The sequence below is a fragment of the Podarcis cretensis genome (genome assembly GCF_951804945.1).
Source record: "Podarcis cretensis genome assembly, chromosome: 3".
Lineage (NCBI taxonomy): Eukaryota > Metazoa > Chordata > Lepidosauria > Squamata > Lacertidae > Podarcis > Podarcis cretensis.
Window position 1 is genome coordinate 81,726,728 of NC_137172.1, and position 18,477 is coordinate 81,745,204.

The 18,477-nt window shown below is 42.1% G+C and overlaps 1 protein-coding gene across 1 annotated transcript in view; it reads left to right on the top strand.

Moving 5' to 3' along the window:
- The window catches only part of MDN1 (midasin AAA ATPase 1), a 91,949-nt gene that overhangs the window by 47,935 nt on the left and 25,537 nt on the right, over positions 1-18,477 (top strand). The window contains exons 55-76 of the mRNA XM_079971098.1: positions 24-144; positions 1,064-1,274; positions 1,545-1,767; positions 2,184-2,310; positions 3,087-3,254; positions 4,629-4,843; positions 5,085-5,472; positions 6,251-6,360; positions 6,855-7,554; positions 8,375-8,536; positions 9,478-9,751; positions 11,167-11,402; positions 11,725-11,820; positions 12,080-12,174; positions 12,750-12,874; positions 13,861-13,998; positions 14,807-14,916; positions 15,105-15,178; positions 15,736-15,931; positions 17,032-17,188; positions 17,322-17,468; positions 18,138-18,264. Coding sequence (XP_079827224.1) covers positions 24-144; positions 1,064-1,274; positions 1,545-1,767; positions 2,184-2,310; positions 3,087-3,254; positions 4,629-4,843; positions 5,085-5,472; positions 6,251-6,360; positions 6,855-7,554; positions 8,375-8,536; positions 9,478-9,751; positions 11,167-11,402; positions 11,725-11,820; positions 12,080-12,174; positions 12,750-12,874; positions 13,861-13,998; positions 14,807-14,916; positions 15,105-15,178; positions 15,736-15,931; positions 17,032-17,188; positions 17,322-17,468; positions 18,138-18,264 — 4,200 coding nt within the window. The remainder of the gene's footprint in view (positions 1-23; positions 145-1,063; positions 1,275-1,544; positions 1,768-2,183; positions 2,311-3,086; positions 3,255-4,628; positions 4,844-5,084; positions 5,473-6,250; positions 6,361-6,854; positions 7,555-8,374; positions 8,537-9,477; positions 9,752-11,166; positions 11,403-11,724; positions 11,821-12,079; positions 12,175-12,749; positions 12,875-13,860; positions 13,999-14,806; positions 14,917-15,104; positions 15,179-15,735; positions 15,932-17,031; positions 17,189-17,321; positions 17,469-18,137; positions 18,265-18,477) is intronic.

Here is an 18,477-nt window from a genome sequence, read left to right on the forward strand (position 1 = left end):
ATTACTCCTTCTCTTATTTTAAGGCTGCCCAAGGATATTCAGTCTGCCTCACAACAAATCCAGGCTTGCCTAGCCAATCCTGCTGGTGTTTCTGCTAGTGTTAAGAAGCTGCAGAAGTTTTGGGGAAGACCTCTTCCATTCAAGGTGCAATGTATTTATATGTAACTGAGTACTGTTGACTTCTATGGAGGTTTCTCTTTGGTAATACATTTTAGAAAAACTGTTGTATTACACTGCTACCCTACCCATCTAGAATTATTTAAGGAACTCATGTCTCAGAGTTACAGAACTACTTATAGATATTTAAGAAGATGATCAAGTGAGTGTATGGATTTAGAAATATAAATACTCTCCTTTCAAGAAAAGCTAGACCAGACTTACTAAACACCCTACAGCGAGAGCCATAGTTAAGTGTCATCATCATCCTCATCATAATTTATTATGTATAGCCCACCCATCTGGTTGGGTTTCCCCAGAATGCATGCCTTGTGCACAGAAGTTCTCAAGATCAATCTTCAGATTCCTGCCAGAAAACCCAGAGAGCTTACTGCCATTCAGTGCACACAGTAGATGGACCAATCAGCTGACTTGTTTTCTGTGTTCCTAGATAGCAGTTCCTAGTACAGGATATCACTTTTGAATATACTTGCACAGCTATACAAATGCTCAGGCAGCAGATTTTTTAGTAGCATGCTTGTGCAGAAGCTGTGAGACCAATGGGGCCTGGCTTAGGAAATGAAGCAAACCGTTGAGCCTGCCTGTCCTGTCCTGCAGCACTGCTTCTACTAACTGGAGGCAAAAGTACCCACTCTCTTAGACAGAGTACTGCATACATACCAAAGTGTGCACCCTTAGTGTGGGGCATTCTCATGCTTTGGACTTTGGCACAATTGCCTAAAGGGTTGACTGCTGCATGCATGCATATAAATTATATGCACTCCTTCAGTCTTTACAGAAGAGGTCAGCATATGTGGTCTTCATGTGTTTTAGTAAAACAAAACAAAATAGTGTTCAATCTACTGATTTGGGAGTTGCCATTTTTATTTTTATTCAACTTATTCAGGATGTAGGAGTAGTGGATGCGTCTGTTCAGTTGTGGAAAATTTCCAAAGCACTTAATGTCCAGGAGCTGAGGCCCGCTATTGGAGATGGCGAATGGCAGAAGGAGGTCTGTATTCTGAAAATGGCCGCCACAGAGTGGAAAATCAAGACTGCATTGCTGCAGGCTCAAGGCCTAGTTCTCAGAGCCAATAATTTGAAGGATGTCATTTCAGGTAAATGATTTATTTGTGGTCAGGTGAAGCGAAGAACACCTCATAATGTTTGTACTACAGGTTACTTCAAATATATATTTTCATGTTCATATAGTAAGCTTCCGTGTTTCCTGCAAATGAACATAAAAATTCAGATAAAATTCATTTTTCCAGGTTTGTATTTTCCCCCCTGTTATATTTTGTGCTGATAAGTGAGTTTGTTTTTGCCTTAAATCTTATTTTGGTACAAGATTTTAGTTGCAGGCTGTTTCTATTCTTTATTTCTTTCAGATGAGTTATGGGCTCTGGTGAATCTCCAGCAGTCAAAGCTGAGGGAAGGAGGTGTCCTGCTTGAGCCTCTCAAAGAAAAGCCTGCTGAAGGCAAACAGGTGGATTCTAGTTTGATAACTCAGCTCTGCAATAAGGTGCAACTGTGGCCTGCAATGGAGTATCTAGCTGTGCTTTGGCAGTACAAGCTAACCACTGATTGTATAGCCGAGGCTTCCTTGCAAAGGTGAGAACAAGTTTTCTGTGACGGAGCAAAAGGTTACTGGGATTCATGTAAGGTCGATTTTCCAGCCTTTGCCTTCCTTAAGCTTTTGTAGTCTTTTTATCTTGTGGTTTGCCATGGCTCTGTCAGGTAGCAAATTCATGAACGCACACTCTGAGCTAGAATGTCTCAAGATGTTTTTAAACCTCAGTTCTGCTGACAGAAATGCAAGTAACTTTAAATGGGGGAGAATTTCAGAATTTATGTCTCAAAAGGATTATGAGACATTCTGAACATTTCTGATAGGACCAGGATGATTTTGAATGTGAGACTTTCCTTTAATTTCTAATTGACGTGTCGCGTCTTCCCCCTTTCATTATTTTTGTACCTTGGTGTGTATACAAACTATCAATCAGTAGCCACGCCTTTTCATTTCTCAGGAATGGTAGCAGTCAACAATCAAGCCTGTGTTCAGAAATAAGGCAATTTATTGCTTTCTGCCTTAAGTTTACACCATCTACCTCACAACAGCTTCAAGGCCTTTATTACTTGTTAGACTCTCAAAAGGTAAGAACAAGTGTTAAGTTCAGAAAACTCTCCTTCCCTTTTCATTTTTCTTTTCTTTATTCACATGGCACTGTATTCTCCAATCCAGGACAGAGACCCGTAACATACAAAACAAGGGAAAATGTAATATGATATCAAAGGGGGCTGTATTATAGTGCTCTCCACATTCTCATTATCAGTGTCAAACACCTGGGTACTTTTTATCTCTGTTATTATTATCATCAGGGACGTGCGTGGCGCTGTGGGTTAAACCACAGAGCCTAGGACTTGCTGATCAGAAGGTTGGCAGTTTGAATCCCCACGATGGTATGAGCTTCCGTTGCTCGGTCCCTGCTCCTGGCAACCTAGCAGTTCAAAAGCACGTCAAAGTGCAAGTAGATAAATAGGTACTGCTCCAGCGGGAAGGTAAACGGTGTTTCCGTGCACTGCTCTGGTTCGCCAGAAGCGGCTTAGTCATGCTGGCCACATGACCCGGAAGCTGTACGCCGGCTCCCTTGGTCAATAAAGCGAGATGAGCACCGCAACCCCAGAGTCGGCCATGACTGGACCTAATGGTTAGGGGTGCTTTTACCTTTATTATTATCACCATTATTTTCTTTTTTGTCATTCATATTTTGAGTAATTTATGTAAAGAATTAAAAAATCAAATCAACATAAATTTAACTGTTGGTCCCTGAAACGTAAAACTTGTGCACACATCATTAGAATGCTAAAAAAGCGGAGGCAAACATTGAGAGCCTCTTTAATTCTTCTGTACTTTCGTCCTGCGCTTTTAGGTCTCTGCAGAAGAAATTTCTCTCATGTGGTCAGAACTGGTGAATGCTGCTTTAGTAGCGTTTTGGAGCAGTGTCGTTACTACAAATCCAGAGCGCTGGTTGACCTGGCAGCCACTGTCTGTGGAAGAGAAGAAGATGCCAAAATCTCTCATGGACTGTTCTGCTCAGGTTTGTGTGAGGAAACTTGCATTTTTTAAAGGGTTATGGTGAGACTCTACTGTCAGGGCAGGAACTTACTATATGATAAACTATTTTACGGAATAGTGTAGGACCTTCAACAAAACAATGCACTGCCAAGTGCTCTTGTTCACAATTCCAGCCAGCCATGCTTTCTTTTAGGTTGCTCCATTCCGTCACCTCATTTAATTTTTTCCTCTCCTAATTGTGAGTCCTCTCTGCCCACTGAGCATGCTCAGTCTTCACTCAGTTTTCCCTGTTACAATTTTTTCTGGAGATTTTTTTTTGGGGGGTGGGGTGGAGTGTACTTCTGCAGGTATCGAGTTTCCTACAAAGTTTCTAATAGTTCCTTCTTGTGAATGAATGGTGCCATTTTGATGTTACATAGAGAATGGGTTCACTATTCATTCAGAGGATTGAAAGTATTCACTCCCATTGCTTGGAGTGTGAATTAGGTACTAGAACTGATCCCAAGGAAGGCTCTGCTATTTATAGCTTATGCGGGTTTAAAATACAGCATTAATATAAAATAAAGCGTTAATGCTCCTAAAGTGCTTTTGAGCGGCCTGTTAAGCAGGAGATGTTTGTGACAAGCTGCAATCTGAATAATTCTTCCATACAACTGATGCTAAATTCAGAGGAGCTTGGATTTGCTTTTTAAACAAAGCTTGACAAGGAGCCTGAAAACTTGAACAAAAAACTAAACCCATTTTCGATGCCCTGTCCAAAAATCCAGCTGGACATTTCATATTTGAACGACTTGTGCAAAATTAGCAAAGTTCCTGTTAGTATGTTCACTTTCGTTTGCATTTTTCTGTAGTGGTCAATGAAAGTCATTGATTGGAGACAGTGCAGGAGATAAAGGAACACAGTTGAGATGAGTCTAGATTCACCCCTCCCTATCAAATATTTTGATTATCAGAATGCCGGGGGTGGGGTGACAGGTTTTTCTCCCACTGTAGAAGACAGGTAGACAAATAGCACAAACCCTGCATTAGAAGATGGGGAAGCGTCTTTTAAATAAACTTAATTAGGAAATATATTTAGCAAAATTACAGATTTTGGAATTATCTTATTGCTGAAGGTAGAGATTAGTTTAGTGCTTATGCACGATATTTTAAATACGGGTGGGATGTTGGTTTGGAAATCCTGTCTTGCATCCACCCATCCCGATGCACTGCTTAAATTTCAGTGACTTTCAGTGGGTTCCAATGTTCCAATGTTGTTGTTGTTGTTTTTTGGTAACATGTTCTCTAAAATGTTCTGACATTTCCAAGTCTGTGACCTGCCCTTTTAAAAAATAAAATAAAATGTGGAAACTTTTATCAATGCTATAAACATATGTTTTGATCTTTATTAATTTAGGGTGTGGGTATTTTGAGTCGAGCAGTTTTCTCCAAGTGCCTCTCTGAAATTCTAACTAGCAGCAGCAAGTGGAGCCAGTGGGATGTGACCGGCCTTCCTGTCCTGTCCGCCTCCAACGTCACACTGGGAGAGCGGCTGGAGAGAGCACAGCAGCTTCAGGAAGTCAGCACAGTTCTGTGGACCAACTTGCCCTTTTCTTCCATGGCTGAATTTAGGTATTGTATTAAGAAACAAAGCCAGTGGGTCAGGAGAGATAGATTCTTTGTACCCTTGGTTAACAGCTAGTTAGCAGCTAGGGTGGCCAGACTCCCCACCCTACTGTAGAGATAGTTCTCTTGTCTCTATGTTGGCAGCAGAGGCCTAGGTGATACCTGTCCAATAGCCTGATTAGGCTCTAGGGACTTTCCAGTTGCAGATCTCTTCTTCATCCTTATTTGGAACATCTCTTTCTTTCAGGTTTACAGATTCCAGGTTCCAAGGTGTCATGTTGCATAGGCAACTCGTAGTTCTTAAAGGCCTGGTTCCGGCAGAACAGCAGGAGGAATATCTCCGGAACTGCAATAAGGTTTCGTCCAAGAGCCCAGCGGCGTTTCAGTACATTTGCAAAGTGCTCAGGGATGCAGCTGCCCGGGAAATATTGCCTGAGCAGATCGTCTGCATCTGGCTGACTTGCTTGCAGCAGTTCTTTGGGCATGAAGGAGGACTGCAGAACTTGCCCGAAACGGCTCGGCGAGGCAGTCTCTGGGTCAACCTAGGTCTCCTGCAGATCCAGCTGTGGCTTCCACAGACCCAGTATGATCCAGCGGTGAAAAGAGAATACAAGCTCAAGTACGCAGAGGAAGAGGTGAGGGCTTGGGTTCCCTTGCCTTGTGGCTAATGGGATTTTTAGGCTTACACCGACATTTCAAATCTTCAGATGACTGCTAAACTATACCACGCCACATGAACAAATGTAGTAAGATTGCATTGGAAATTTGCTGTCATATGAGACAAAACAACCCAATAACATGGTGCATAACTACAAGTACTAGGACGGGTGCAAGATCTTACTCATTTTTCAAAACAGAAAATGAATCTCTGCATAGTCATGTAAAACCCTACAAGATGAATAAAGATATACACAGATATGCAGATTGAGCACAGGTGAGGAATCTGTGCCCTTCTGTGTATTGCTAGAGATCAGCTCCCTAGACAATGATGGTCACTAGTCATGGGTATTCAGAGGTAACTGGGGTGGTGGTGGTGTATCCAACAAAATCATCCCATTTGTGCGAGGACTTCCCTTCCCTCTCCCTATACCCCTTCCCAATCTGCTCCAGAGAGTTTGGGGAATACCAAGAACAGGTTTGGGTGTGTGGGGAGGGGGCCAAATTCATTTATGCAAGCATAAGTCCTTGCCCAAACATGACAACTTCATTGGAGACAGCCCACTGTTTCTAGACTTTGAGTTTCCATTTACCTTTCACGACTTAACAGCCTTGCTGTAGACTTACAACATACAGAAGGATCTGTAAATTCTCGGTACACAAGAATAGCTCCTCTTCCACTCAGTTGGAGTGGTGGCAGAGTTTTATCTTGAATAAAACTTGCATGGTTTTTTGTTTTTTGTCTGACGCCTTCAGCTGCACCATCTAGAATGTGAATGGAAGACGCACAATCTGTCAACTCAGTTACGCACAGGGAAAGATCTGGAAGATGAAGCCATCAGCCATCACAGTCACCCTCACATTAGGTAACTACAAGATTCCCTGTGGCTTTGGAATGTTGTAATGTTTGCCTCCTGTTCCCAAATTTGAAAGGGTAATTGTAAATAGTCACAATAGTCCAGTGGGCTGTGGGTTCAAATCCCTGCTTGTAACAGAGCCTTGGGTAGTTGCACTTAACTACAGGATTCTTGTTTTCTTGACTCTCAGTTTGCCGTTTGGGTAATGAATGATTTGAGGCAGGGGTGGGTGGATTGGAAGAACAGGTGTGTGGCTCTTGCCATTTGGTCCCCATCCATCTGGACACAATTTAAAAAGCTTGCTTTTGTCCAGTGTACCTAGACCTATACCGAGTTGCCTGAGTTCCTCGTGGCAAAGAAAAGTGAAGCTATATAAATAGTCAGGGTGGCACTTAATTTCATCATGGCAGCAAAATAATTTGTTCTGCTCTTGAAGGTGGCTTTCATCTAATAGTCGTTGGATGACCCTGACCTTTGACCTTTTGCAACTTATCCTCTCTCAGGATGTTATGCCAAAGAATCCAGAAGCTGAAGGACCAGATTGCCAGCCTCAGCCAAAAGCAAGCCTATAGACCACAGGCTCCTTCGTATGAGTCATTGTACAAGGAAGTTCATCAGTACGTCAGCAGCATTGCCCAGACTTCAAAAGTCCAGGATCTCGTGACCCGCCTGCTGCAGTTACTCCATTTGGATAAGTCTCAGTCTCTCCAGATGGTGCAAAACATCCTCAGTGAAGAGGCAGCCTGGCAGCAGTCGCACCATCAGTTCAGGAAACGGTTGGCAGAGGACTATGCTGCCTTCCCTGATGCAGTCGTCCCACTGCAAGCTGCCATTTTGCAGATGCAGCATGGCCTAAGGCTTGTGGCTTCTGAAGTCCATAGGACGATGTTCAGCAGTTTTGTCTGCCCAGCCAAGCTTGGCACTCTGGTTGCCTCTCTGCTGTTGTTTCCTTCCGTCAGCGCCACTTTCCCCTGTTACCTTTCCCATGCGGATGCCTTGTGCTCTGTGAACGCTCTGGACGTCCTTCATGGCCTTAAGAGGCTGTCTCTGAAATACTCCTCTGAGGATGCTGATGGGGAGCAGAGGGTATGCCTCACCCAGGAGCAGCTGCTGGTGAATGCTTTGTTGTTTCTCCATTGCCACGTGCTGTCCAAGGGAGAACTGGACCACAAATCTCTGCAGCTATTTAGGCATTTGTGCCAGGTATGGTGGTGCTATTTAAGCAGCTACATTTTTTGAGCCTCTACCTTCATTCTCTCCTTATTGCTCCGGCCGGGGGGGGGGGACATCTTTGGAAACTTAACTATTTGGCAAATGAAAGCAGGCCACTTTAGGAACTGTTGCTCTATTTATTTATTTTTTATTTGCTTTGGCCCAGAAATACCTCCCACAAGTAGAAATATGCTTCTGCTTGTGCAAGGCAGCTCCAAAGTTCTCCTGGTTTCCCTGTCCTCCTGCAACCCTGGTTCCTCACAGTGGCATTCCAGAAGTTCCTTTGATCTTCACAAGCAGCTATTCTGAGAGCCATAGGGAGGGAAAGAGCCAAGAAAAAACCCCATTGTGTGGGTGGAGTTTTGCTTTGTTTATCTCTGATAAAATACAGCAGGTTGGATCTCAGTTGTTTATAGAATGCTTTTCTGGTTGCACAAAGTGTTTCAAAACTGATAAAACAAAAAAATCAAGAAAACCCGGTAATAAGACAAAATGGCTGCAGAAACTTCTGCCAAAAACCATCTGTGAAAAATAAATCTTGACACCCTTGGGAGAGAGAAAGGTGACTGGCCTAATGCTCACTGGAAAGAGGGGTCACAGCTTTAGAGCAGCCAGTATAAAAGCAAGCCTCCAGGCTCCAGCTCTGGGCTTTTTTTCTTGCCACAAAAATGGAGCAGAAAACAACGCCTGTTTGACTAGGCTTCAACATACAAGTGGCCTCACAACACCATATGTTTACTGCGTGACACATGTGGGATTTATATGCACAAGTCTCTTATGGATTTTGTTTTTTTTGCATTCTATTTCTTAGGTAATTATAAATGAATGGGATGAACAAGAGCGCCAGGCCCAGGAAGAGGAGGAACAGAAGAACAGTCTTTACAGATACAGAACCAAGAGCCACGGGAGTGGCCTCAGTGAAGAGGAGGAGGAAGAGAGAGAGTTCAGGAGAAAATTCCCTCTGCATGAGAAGGTAAACAACTTCTGCTTTAATCAGAAATTACGTACGGAACTTTATTCTGTTTGTGTTTGTGCAGCAGTTTACATATTCAGAAAGAAATACTGAAGTATCAATAGTGTGGCAGCTGGGAGCTGGATGAAATGGGATAGGGGCAGAACCTTAAAATGTTTTTAATTTCACTGGAAGTCAGTATGTCCAATAGCCTAACTGCCAGAATCCTAAGTTCACGTTTCCGCTTTGTGTTCAGTGAGCCATTGTGACATTATTTGTTCTTGTTGGGAGAATACACAGTGTAAAGACTGAAAAAGCTCTCTGCACATCTGGGGAAAGTGTTTATAGAGCTTTGAATGGTAAATGGGGGGGGGAGGCTGTGTTACGAAACACTTTCAGTTTTGGTTGTAGTGCTGTTGCTTGTGTTTTCTTTTTTTGAAAACAGTAAAAATGTTAGTGTAGGAGTCAGGATAATAGAACAAAGAGGCTTGGAAAAAGGAATAAAATATATTATGTTGCAAATAATTATAAAAAAAAACAATTATTGTACAAGCATTTTTTTTACTAACACCATAAAGAAGGTTCCTAATAGAATACAGAGCAGATAATACAGCTGCAGTGCTATGGCAAAACGTACAGTATAGCTCCTCTATTGCCACAGAGAGGTGGCCACTTTTTTGCTTCCTACCTGGATGTGTGTGGAGCCCAGTTGTGCTCCCGCAACTTCTCAAATGCCCACTGAAGCAGGATCTTTAGTAAAGCCTGGCTCACTAGATGACCTGTGGGTGCATAAAACTGGTTCCCCATGTTCTGAAGAGCTGCATAGTAAGCAGTCTTGCGGTTCTTACCAGCCTGCTTTGTTCCATGCAAGCATGTCCTTTGAAATTGGTGAGCTTTGCTGCTGATCTTAAAATACAGTGCTGCAAGTTGTCACTAAATACACCTTTCAATACGATTTGCAGGATTTTGAAGATATTACAGCAGAGGCAAGCCTTGAGGGGAAAATGGAAATGAATGACGGTTTAGAAAAGGAAGCAGTTTGTGAAAAAGCCCTTCTTTCTCACCACTCAATGAAAACAGTCATGACAATTCATCAGCAGCTGTGCCTTTACTTTGCTCGGTCCTTGTGGTATCAGCAAAGCCTGTCCTCCCATCAGGCGAAGCATCATTTGAATACATTCCTTTCCTGTTACCAGACTGGTGCTTCACTGGTAGCTCACTTCTATCCTTTGATCGGTAAGGATTTTTCGTTTGTGCTTTCAAGTATGCTGTGCTTCAGTGGCCAGAGAGTCCCCATCCTTTTGAGGGAGCCATAGAATCCCCCCTCCAATATGTTGCACAAGTGTGTGTGGCACCTTCCTGTCTCTTACATAAGCTAAAGTGCTCCCTGCAGCATACCCATCTGAACATGGCAGGGCGAGGCCATTAATAATGGGCAAGATGTTTTCTTGTTAAGGAACCCCAGATAAGCTTCCATGGAACCATCATTCAAAGACCGCAGCTGTGATTTAAAAATCCTGTGTGTCTACTGCTAATGGTTGTTGAAGTACGTACAGTTGTACCTTGGTTTTCGAAAAGCCTAGTTCTTGAACGTTTTGGCTCCTGAACAATCGAAACCCAGAAGTGAGTGTTCCGGTTTTCAAACGTTCTTTCGGAAGCTGAACTTCCAACAGGGCTTCTGCGGCTTCCGATTGGAAGAAGCCGTGCCTTAGTTTTCAAATGTTTTGGAAGTCGAACGGACTTCCGGAACAGATTCCATTTGACTTCCGAGGTACGACTGTATCTCTAAAAAATAAGTAGACACAATAAACTGAAATGTTTAGCCTTGGCTACATCTGAGGAGCTACGTTCTCTAAAACAGTCCCATTGCAGTTGCACCTACCACTTCACGACTTTTTTGTTATTTGTATTCAGAAACCCGTTTTCCCTCTCACGATTGATATACTTAGCTTGAGCCTTAAAAAGCCAACGTGGCTTAAATGAGTGGTCTCTCATTTCCCTGCTTAAATAATGAGCATAATTCAGTTTGGGTTAGAGTTAGTTGTATGTGTTGAATACTACTGAAAGCAATTGGGTAGGGGAGATTTTATTGCGATGGGTAAATGGAATCTCCAACTTTCAAATAGCATGATGCGTTTCCACCGAGGGAAAGTAGCGTGTTTGGTTCTGCTTGTTATTCAAGAATCTAAATGGCATTAAAAACATAGTAATAAAGCAAAACAAAGCCTTGTATAATTGAATTTGGACAGCCTCTAGGGTGTGGGTGGTCATTTATTGAAACTGTCCCTGTGATCTTGTTGACTTGGACAGCCTCTAGGGTGTGGGTGGTCATTTATTGAAACTGTCCCTGTGATCTTGTTGATTTGCTATGCAGAGGGTATTGGTAGAAAGGCATTCTAGGTTATTCTTCCTAGAATTAAACATTCTGGTCTTAAGTGCCTAAGAAGTAGATACTCACAGAGGCTTTTGGAGTGAGCTTTCACTATATATAGTGATGGGCTGTGCAAAACAATTGCTCTAAGACACAACACATTTGTCTCTGAGCTTATCCTTTACTGTTTTAATCAATGTGCTGTTTAAAAAGATACGGAAAGCTTTATTGTCTCAATGACTTCTTCTCTCTTCTTGCCCCCTGGACGGCCAAATCATAGGTTCTGAAATGAACGATAATCTCCATGGCAGCCAACTTCTAGCTAGCACGATACTGCACAATACACTTTTTGAACAGGGGGATTCAGAACTAGTCCTGCAAAACGAAGGGCCATATGACTTTTATCACCATCCTAATATTCAGCAAGTGCAACAGTGTCAACATGTTCTTGAAAACTTCACAAAAGAGGTGAAGGCACTATTGCAAGAATGGCCAGACCACCCTGCGCTTGTCCAGGTAAGAGTCTAGACTTTCAGGAACTGAAGCAGTAGCTTAAATAACCAGAGTTCAATTTATATTTGCTTTGACCTAGGATTCCTTACATGTTAAGGCTTTGTATGGATAGCACCTTCCACAGAGACAAGCATACTGCTAATCCCCTAAATTTGTTAGTATGTTCAGCTATATGTGACAGATGAACGTTTTATCTGCTATTAGCAGAAGAGATGAGATCTTGCAATGCAATATGAAGTTAAAAGTTCTGTTCCTTTGTCTTGTTGATTAGTATTAAGCTTTAGAAAGCAACTGCCAGAAGCACTGATTGTCTTTCATTTTGCAGCTTTTGGTTGTACTGGACAGAATCCGTAGTTTTCCACTCTCCAGTCCCCTTTCGAAGTTCCTGAATGGCTTGGAAATTCTGCTGGCCAAGTCCCAGGTAAGAAAATAGGGGGCAAGTGGTTGTTTGTGTGTATCCAAAAAAGGTGAGAAGAAATTAACAAACTTCTGTAATACACCTGATTTTTAGTAGCATAGGAAACACCAAATTTACTAATAAAGGAAAATTGTTTGTTGAATGAAGGTGATTGCATGTTTAAATTTAAAGGTGTAGATAATGGGCAAGCAAATCAACTTTTTATCAACGTTGAAATGTATAATTTCAGTTTTTGTCTGAAAGGCATCTTTTCCTTTTCTAGGATTGGGAGGAGAATGCTAGTCGAGCTGTCTCTCTTAGGAAACATCTGGATTTGGTCACTCAGCTGATCATCCAGTGGCGTAAACTGGAACTGAAGTACGTACTGTCAGTTCCCTTTGTGCTGAGTATTTTCAAGTGTAAATGACCGGGGGGGGGGGGGCGGACCAGATCAGGGGTTTGCTCACAGCATCTGGAGCTAGCTCAGAAAGTTGAAGGGATTTTTGTCAGGGGTTCCCAGCAGAGAGAGAGAGATGTGGAGTTTCATTCCTCTACACAGCTTCCTACTCCATTCCAGCATGTCTTCTATTTCCTACCTTCTAGATCCCTGTGGCGTTTGGTTTTTTTGTATTTTTCTTCAATCCTTAGCCAAAGAAGAATCCCTGTTCTTTCAAATATAGATAACCTAGCAGCTTATGCAAAATAAATGTGCTACATACACGTCTTTAAAAATATGATTATTTACTAATGCAGATGTTTTTAAGTTTTCATATTTCAGAACTGATGTTAGTGCAAAAATAACAGCCTTACCTGTACTGTAAAAATAGTTGTCGTAAAAATTGGGCTGCTTTCTAAGAAACCATTGATTTAAAAGCAAGCATGGGTGGGTGGTGATAGGGCTCTGAGATTTAATGTTCATTAGTAGGTCTTTCTTTTTCTACTTGCATTGTTAGCTGTTGGTCTGTTAGTCTGGATAACACAAGGAAACATCACACAGAAAAGTCAATGAAACACTGGTTTTCAGTCTATCAGATGATTGAGAAATATAGGCAAGAACAGACACAGAAGAAAACTGAAGGTAACTATTGATAAAAGAGTGGTAAAAGAAATGCATGCTGTTAATAGAAGTGCATACACTCAAGGATACACATTTCTATAAACTGAGAAAAATACAAATGGTATATGATCTATATCAGCATTCGCAATTCTCTTTTACATGCCCAATAGCCAAGTTTAAAGCTTCTTTCAATATGTAGCATACTGGAGAAATCAAGTATTCTTCCATCTTGATTCTCAAGCCACTTAACAGGCAAAACTTGTAACTGCCTATATTATTAAATGGTTGAGCAATCCAACTGTGTATTGCTGTTCACAAGAACTGTGAAAAACTACATTAGCCCACAACACTGCTGACTTCAGAAACCATGGCTCTGTAAACAGGGCACACAAATCTTGGCTTGTTTTAAACCAGATTGACATCCCAAGTGGGCAACTCTAGTTGAAAACAACCCAGTATAGACTAAGCACCTGTTATCAGTGCCAAAAACCCATCTTTTATGAAGTATGCAAGATCACATCTGAGTGGGACGTACGCCTTTATTGTCTGTCTGGTGGACTCTATACAACCTTTTCCCTCTATATGAAGTGAACTGTTAGTAAAGATATTATAGAATTAGATGAGTAATATGATGTGTTTATGGTGTTGTCTTTTCTCCTCTTATTGAACTGGTTCCCTTTAACCACTGTTAAGACAGGAGAGGGAAGTTTCCTGCAGAGACGGGAGGGCTTGGAGGAGGGAGCAATTATTCCTGCATCTGGATTACAGTTCCTTAACTGTAGGTAAAAGGCAGCCTGCATTGCATTGTGCACTAAGACTTATTTTTAGGGAGGCAGAGCCTGTCCTCTGTCTGTGTCAGTGTTAGTTCCTTCTGAAAGGGCCATAATGGATGTTGTTTGCTGCCACATCTTCATTGCATTTAATGTCAAAAATGAATTTACATGCCATCTTTCCCTTCCCCTCCCACCCCTTTCTTCCTTACAATCCCAACTTCATGAAACGGATAGATGTGAATTTAAAAGCACTGCTCGGCACACTGCAGGCTTTCATAGAAGGGTCAACATTGGGGGAGTTTGACACACGGCTTCAGATGCTGCTGGAATTCCACTGCCATGTCTTGCTGATGCCACAGGTGGAAGGAAATGGTAGGTGGCTGCTGTGAAATGGGCCCAAGCCAGACGCAGACTTGTGGGGTGTACTTTAGCTCCACCAGGTAGCGCTGGGTGGTGAATGCATGCACACACAGAATTAATGATAGCAGAGTGGCTCTGAGCATGTGCTCAGCTTTCCTTGATCTCAGCTGCCTACTTTGGGAGCAGGAGAGCTTGCTTTTGTTGCTGTTGCAGTTTGCCAAGGGTTTCTGTCTCCAGCCAGTGGAGATCTACCAGCAGATCCAGAACTGCCTTCTGCCTACCTTTGAGCTTATGTTTCTTTTCTTTATTGCACACAGTTGATTTATCATTCCTAACATTTAATAGAACTCAGCTAAATTTTCCAGTTATTATTACTTTACATTGAAAGTTTTCTCCAAAAGATACTGGCAAAATTGCAGTATGGTGTATTCAACCCAGTTCTCCCCTGTAGTTTGCCAAAAGACAAAGTAGATTATTCTATGCAAAGCACTGAAGGGAAGATTAAAACTTTTTCCACACCTCTTTGCTTGTCTTCCCCTTGCAAAATTGCCTGAAGGAATCTCTTGATTGGAAGGGGCGTTGAACAGATTTTCATTATTAATTTTCTACCCTGACCTTCCTCCTAAAGGAACCCAGGGAAGCAAACAACAAGGCAGCAATACAGTAGAATTAAAAAAATAAACAACCTCTTTAAACTTTTACAAATTTAATAAAAGAGAGATGCTGTTTCAGTCAGAACTACTATGTCCTTTAAGATCCCTAAATCCTGAGGTGCGGATGAAGATGCATTTTTGTATGAAACCCGTTCTCTCTTTTTCAGACATGCTGTGCAATGTATTATGGAATCTCTACAATTATTATAAGCAGTTTTCAGAATGCGTCCAAGCCAGGCTGACTGAACTTCGGCATCCGATAGAAAAAGAATTGAAGGTGAGAATAAGATTTCTTGGTGTAATAGTATTCTCTGGTTGTTGGAAGTAAAGCTAGTTCAAATAAATAGCTAGGTCCTACCTTGCTTTTTAAGTACATCTCTTCAAACCAGAAGCACATGTCCTCTCAGCAATTCTTCATTCTGTTTAAAATAAACATCATAGTTCATCGAATTGAATATTTTTCAGGAATTTGTAAAAATCTCTAAGTGGAATGATGTCAGCTTTTGGGCTATAAAACAGTCTGTGGAGAAGACACATAGGTAAGTACGAAATTTTGATGAGATTTTGGGCATCAGGATGATTATATCAGTTATCGGCCCAGAGACAGGGGGCTTGAAACATGTCCTCTGGGGACTGCTCCCCTCTTTCCTCTCCTCTTACTTTTTTCCTTAAACCCCTCTGAGAATGGTTAAGGGGAGGGTAAATGCAAATAAGTCAATAGTGGGAGAACGGAATTATACACCTGAGTCATTGTCCCAAGATTCTGTTCACTATGAGATTGCAGAGCCAGTCATTGACAGTATAAATCTTGGCTACCAGTATAGTGTTAAATTTTGCTTGGGTTAAAGTATCTGTCTTACTGTCCTGCATGTGTCTAACATGCAATATTGGTATCCGGATCCTCTTCTTTTGACACTCCCATAGCATAGTGGTGACTGAGGATATACTGCTTTGCCATAACTGCATTGGATACCTTAATATGCTCAAAGTGGATTTTAAACTTCTTAAGTCCCCTTTAACCATGTTGTCGTGGAGCTTGAGCGCTCACCCAAATTGATGGTCCTTGTTTTCATCCCTGTCTTTTCCTGGGTTTTAGGACGCTCTTCAAGTTTATGAAGAAATTTGAAGCTGCTCTCAATGAACCCTGCCGTTCTGCCTTGGTGGAAACAGCAAAAGAAGAGCAACTTGCTTCTTTGCAGGAAGCAGAGACATTGGGCAACCAAGAAACTAAAATTCAGAGCCTGAACAACATATTAAGAAAGAAACTGACTGCTAGGTCCCATTCTGCTCAGGTATCTGGAGTTCTCATTTGTGTTCAGATAGAATGGTAGGCATTCTTAACCTGAGTGCTGGATTCCCTTGCTGCATATTGGAACACTCTTAGTTGTAACCGTGATATGACAAAATGTTTGAAATGATAACAGTGAAACAGGAACATAAACTTTGTTCTCAGTGCCATCCTGGTGTTTCATTGAGAGGTGACCAAGTGTGTGTTTTTCCCTGATGGACACAGGAGCCAATCCCAGAGGGGTTACATCACACCCTAATAGGCTAGACAGGAAAACTCTTTTGCAAATCGGTAGGCTGTATCCTCCCCTAACTTTTTCAAGTTTATTTTGCTTATCGAGACTAGCGGAAGCCCTTTCTCCTCCATCCTGTGCTTTGACTTTCCCCCTACCTTCGAACTCGCACTTCTTTTTTCTCGCTCTCTTCAGGGCAGCCCAAGATTACAAAATAGAGGCAGCCTTCTTACAGAGGGTCCTGCAGACTGCTTTCTTCTCTGGTCATTGGATACTTTCTGAGAAGGATCTTTTTCTGATGAGTGAGAGGACCACGCCCTGCATGCATTCTTAGGCTGCTGATGGCTGCGTTGCCTCTCTCTGCCTTATTCATCTGTCTGTTATCTGGTATAACTGGAAAGGTGACAAAAGTCCTGGTTGCTATTTTTTTATTTTTTTACTTATCAGTTAGGACTCCAAGGCTTCCAGGGACATCCTTTCAAGCTTCTCTGTGAAACGGAAACTGGAGAAGCTCCTGGAAGGGGGTGTGGTTGCATTCAAGTTTGCAATAGAATTTTCCTGTCTAGGCTAGTAGGATGCGACATAACCCTCTGTGGCTGACTTCTGTCATCTCACAGTAAGTACCCAGTGACCCAGTAATATGGCTGTTATTATAGGCCAAGACCACAGGTATGTGTAAGCCAGCATTTCCTTCGTCAGCCAGACGCCTTGGGAAGCTGACCAAAGGGCCCAATGGCTACCCTCCATTAGGTTTGAAGCCCCATTCTTCACTCTCTAGGCTAGTTGGTACTGATAGGGCCCGTAGGTCTTACCAGAAGCACAAGGATTTCAATCACCTGGACTTTTGCCTGTTGTGAACATTTCCCCCGCAGGCTGCTCACTTAGAGGATATCCAGGGAGACATTTTTCACCCAGAGTCCCTTCAGGGCCGCTTACCCAAACTTACGAAGCGGATGGAGAAGATATGTACATCTCTAGTGAAGAACAACTCGTTCTTAGATCTGGTGGAGAGCCTTGACAATTTCACAGGTAAAACTTTTATTACAGCGTAACATTCAACAGAAAGGTAATTGGTTTTTCTTAAGAATTGCTGGGTTTGAGTGGACGTGCTGAAATTAATAGATTGTAAGATTGCTTTCTGCTGCGCTCCTCCTTTTTACAGGTGACATAATTTCCTCTTCCCATGAGCTGCAGCATATGTCTTTAAATCCAGCTGCAGACAAGGAAAAGCAGAAGTCTGAGGCCAAACATTTACTCGTGCAGAAGCAGAGGGCCCTAACAGAGCTCTTTAAAAACCTTGCTAATACAGGTAAGAGGAGCTGGAACTACTACTCTTTGGAGACAACGAACAAAATATAAGCAGTAGTCACTCCCACTCCTCAAATTAGCAAAGTGCCATGTGTTTGGCACTGCCCATGATTTATCTCCATAGGCACATGTATAGTGTACCAAATGATAATAGCTGGGAGGTAGGTAGTACAATTGGGTTAGAATGAATACTAATTGGAAATGTGGAATGAATTTTTACTGCATTCCTCTTGACACACACATTCTCTAATGCACAGCTTTGTAGCCGTGCACACAGAAAGGATAAGGTCCAGAACCTTTTCATTGTTTATTTATTGCATTTATATCCTACCTTTCTATCCCAAGGAGCTCAAGGTGGTATACATAGTCCCCCACCCCCACCCTGGTGCCTGGCCCAATGTCCCCTGGTGAGCTTTGTGGCCCAGTGGGAATTGAATCCTGGTCTCCACACTAGCTCTGAAAGCAATTCCTGCTGGTTAGTTATAGCTGCTTGTTTTCTCTGCTCCTTTCAACCACTAAAGCTAAATTCTCAGAATCATCTGTATCAGCCATCATCACTTAGGTGTTGGAGAGGAAAAGGCATGACTGAATGGACTCACTAAAAAAAAATCCATGTTGTTTATTTCAAAAAGAAAAATTAAAGTTAAATGTATTTTAAATATCTTCCCAGGGTTGTCATATCGCAAAGGACTTGCTTGGTCTCGTTCAAAAACTTCCCAGGACCTGCTTTTCCTTCACCCATTGAATTTGAGCAGTGCATTAGCCTTGGTTAACTGCACACAGAAGCTGGATGCAACGTATGTATTTTCTGTTTCCGCAGCTACAGTTTTGACCTCCAAAAGTATCTAATTGGGGTTTTTCAATCCAATATTACCGTTACCTCGTCTGTTTATTGCTATGCCACTTCCACAGAAATTGTGCCTGAAGTAGCTCACAACATAACAGATAAACAATATTTGTTATGCACCTATTAGAAACCTTTATAAATAATCAGAATTATTAAGGACAAA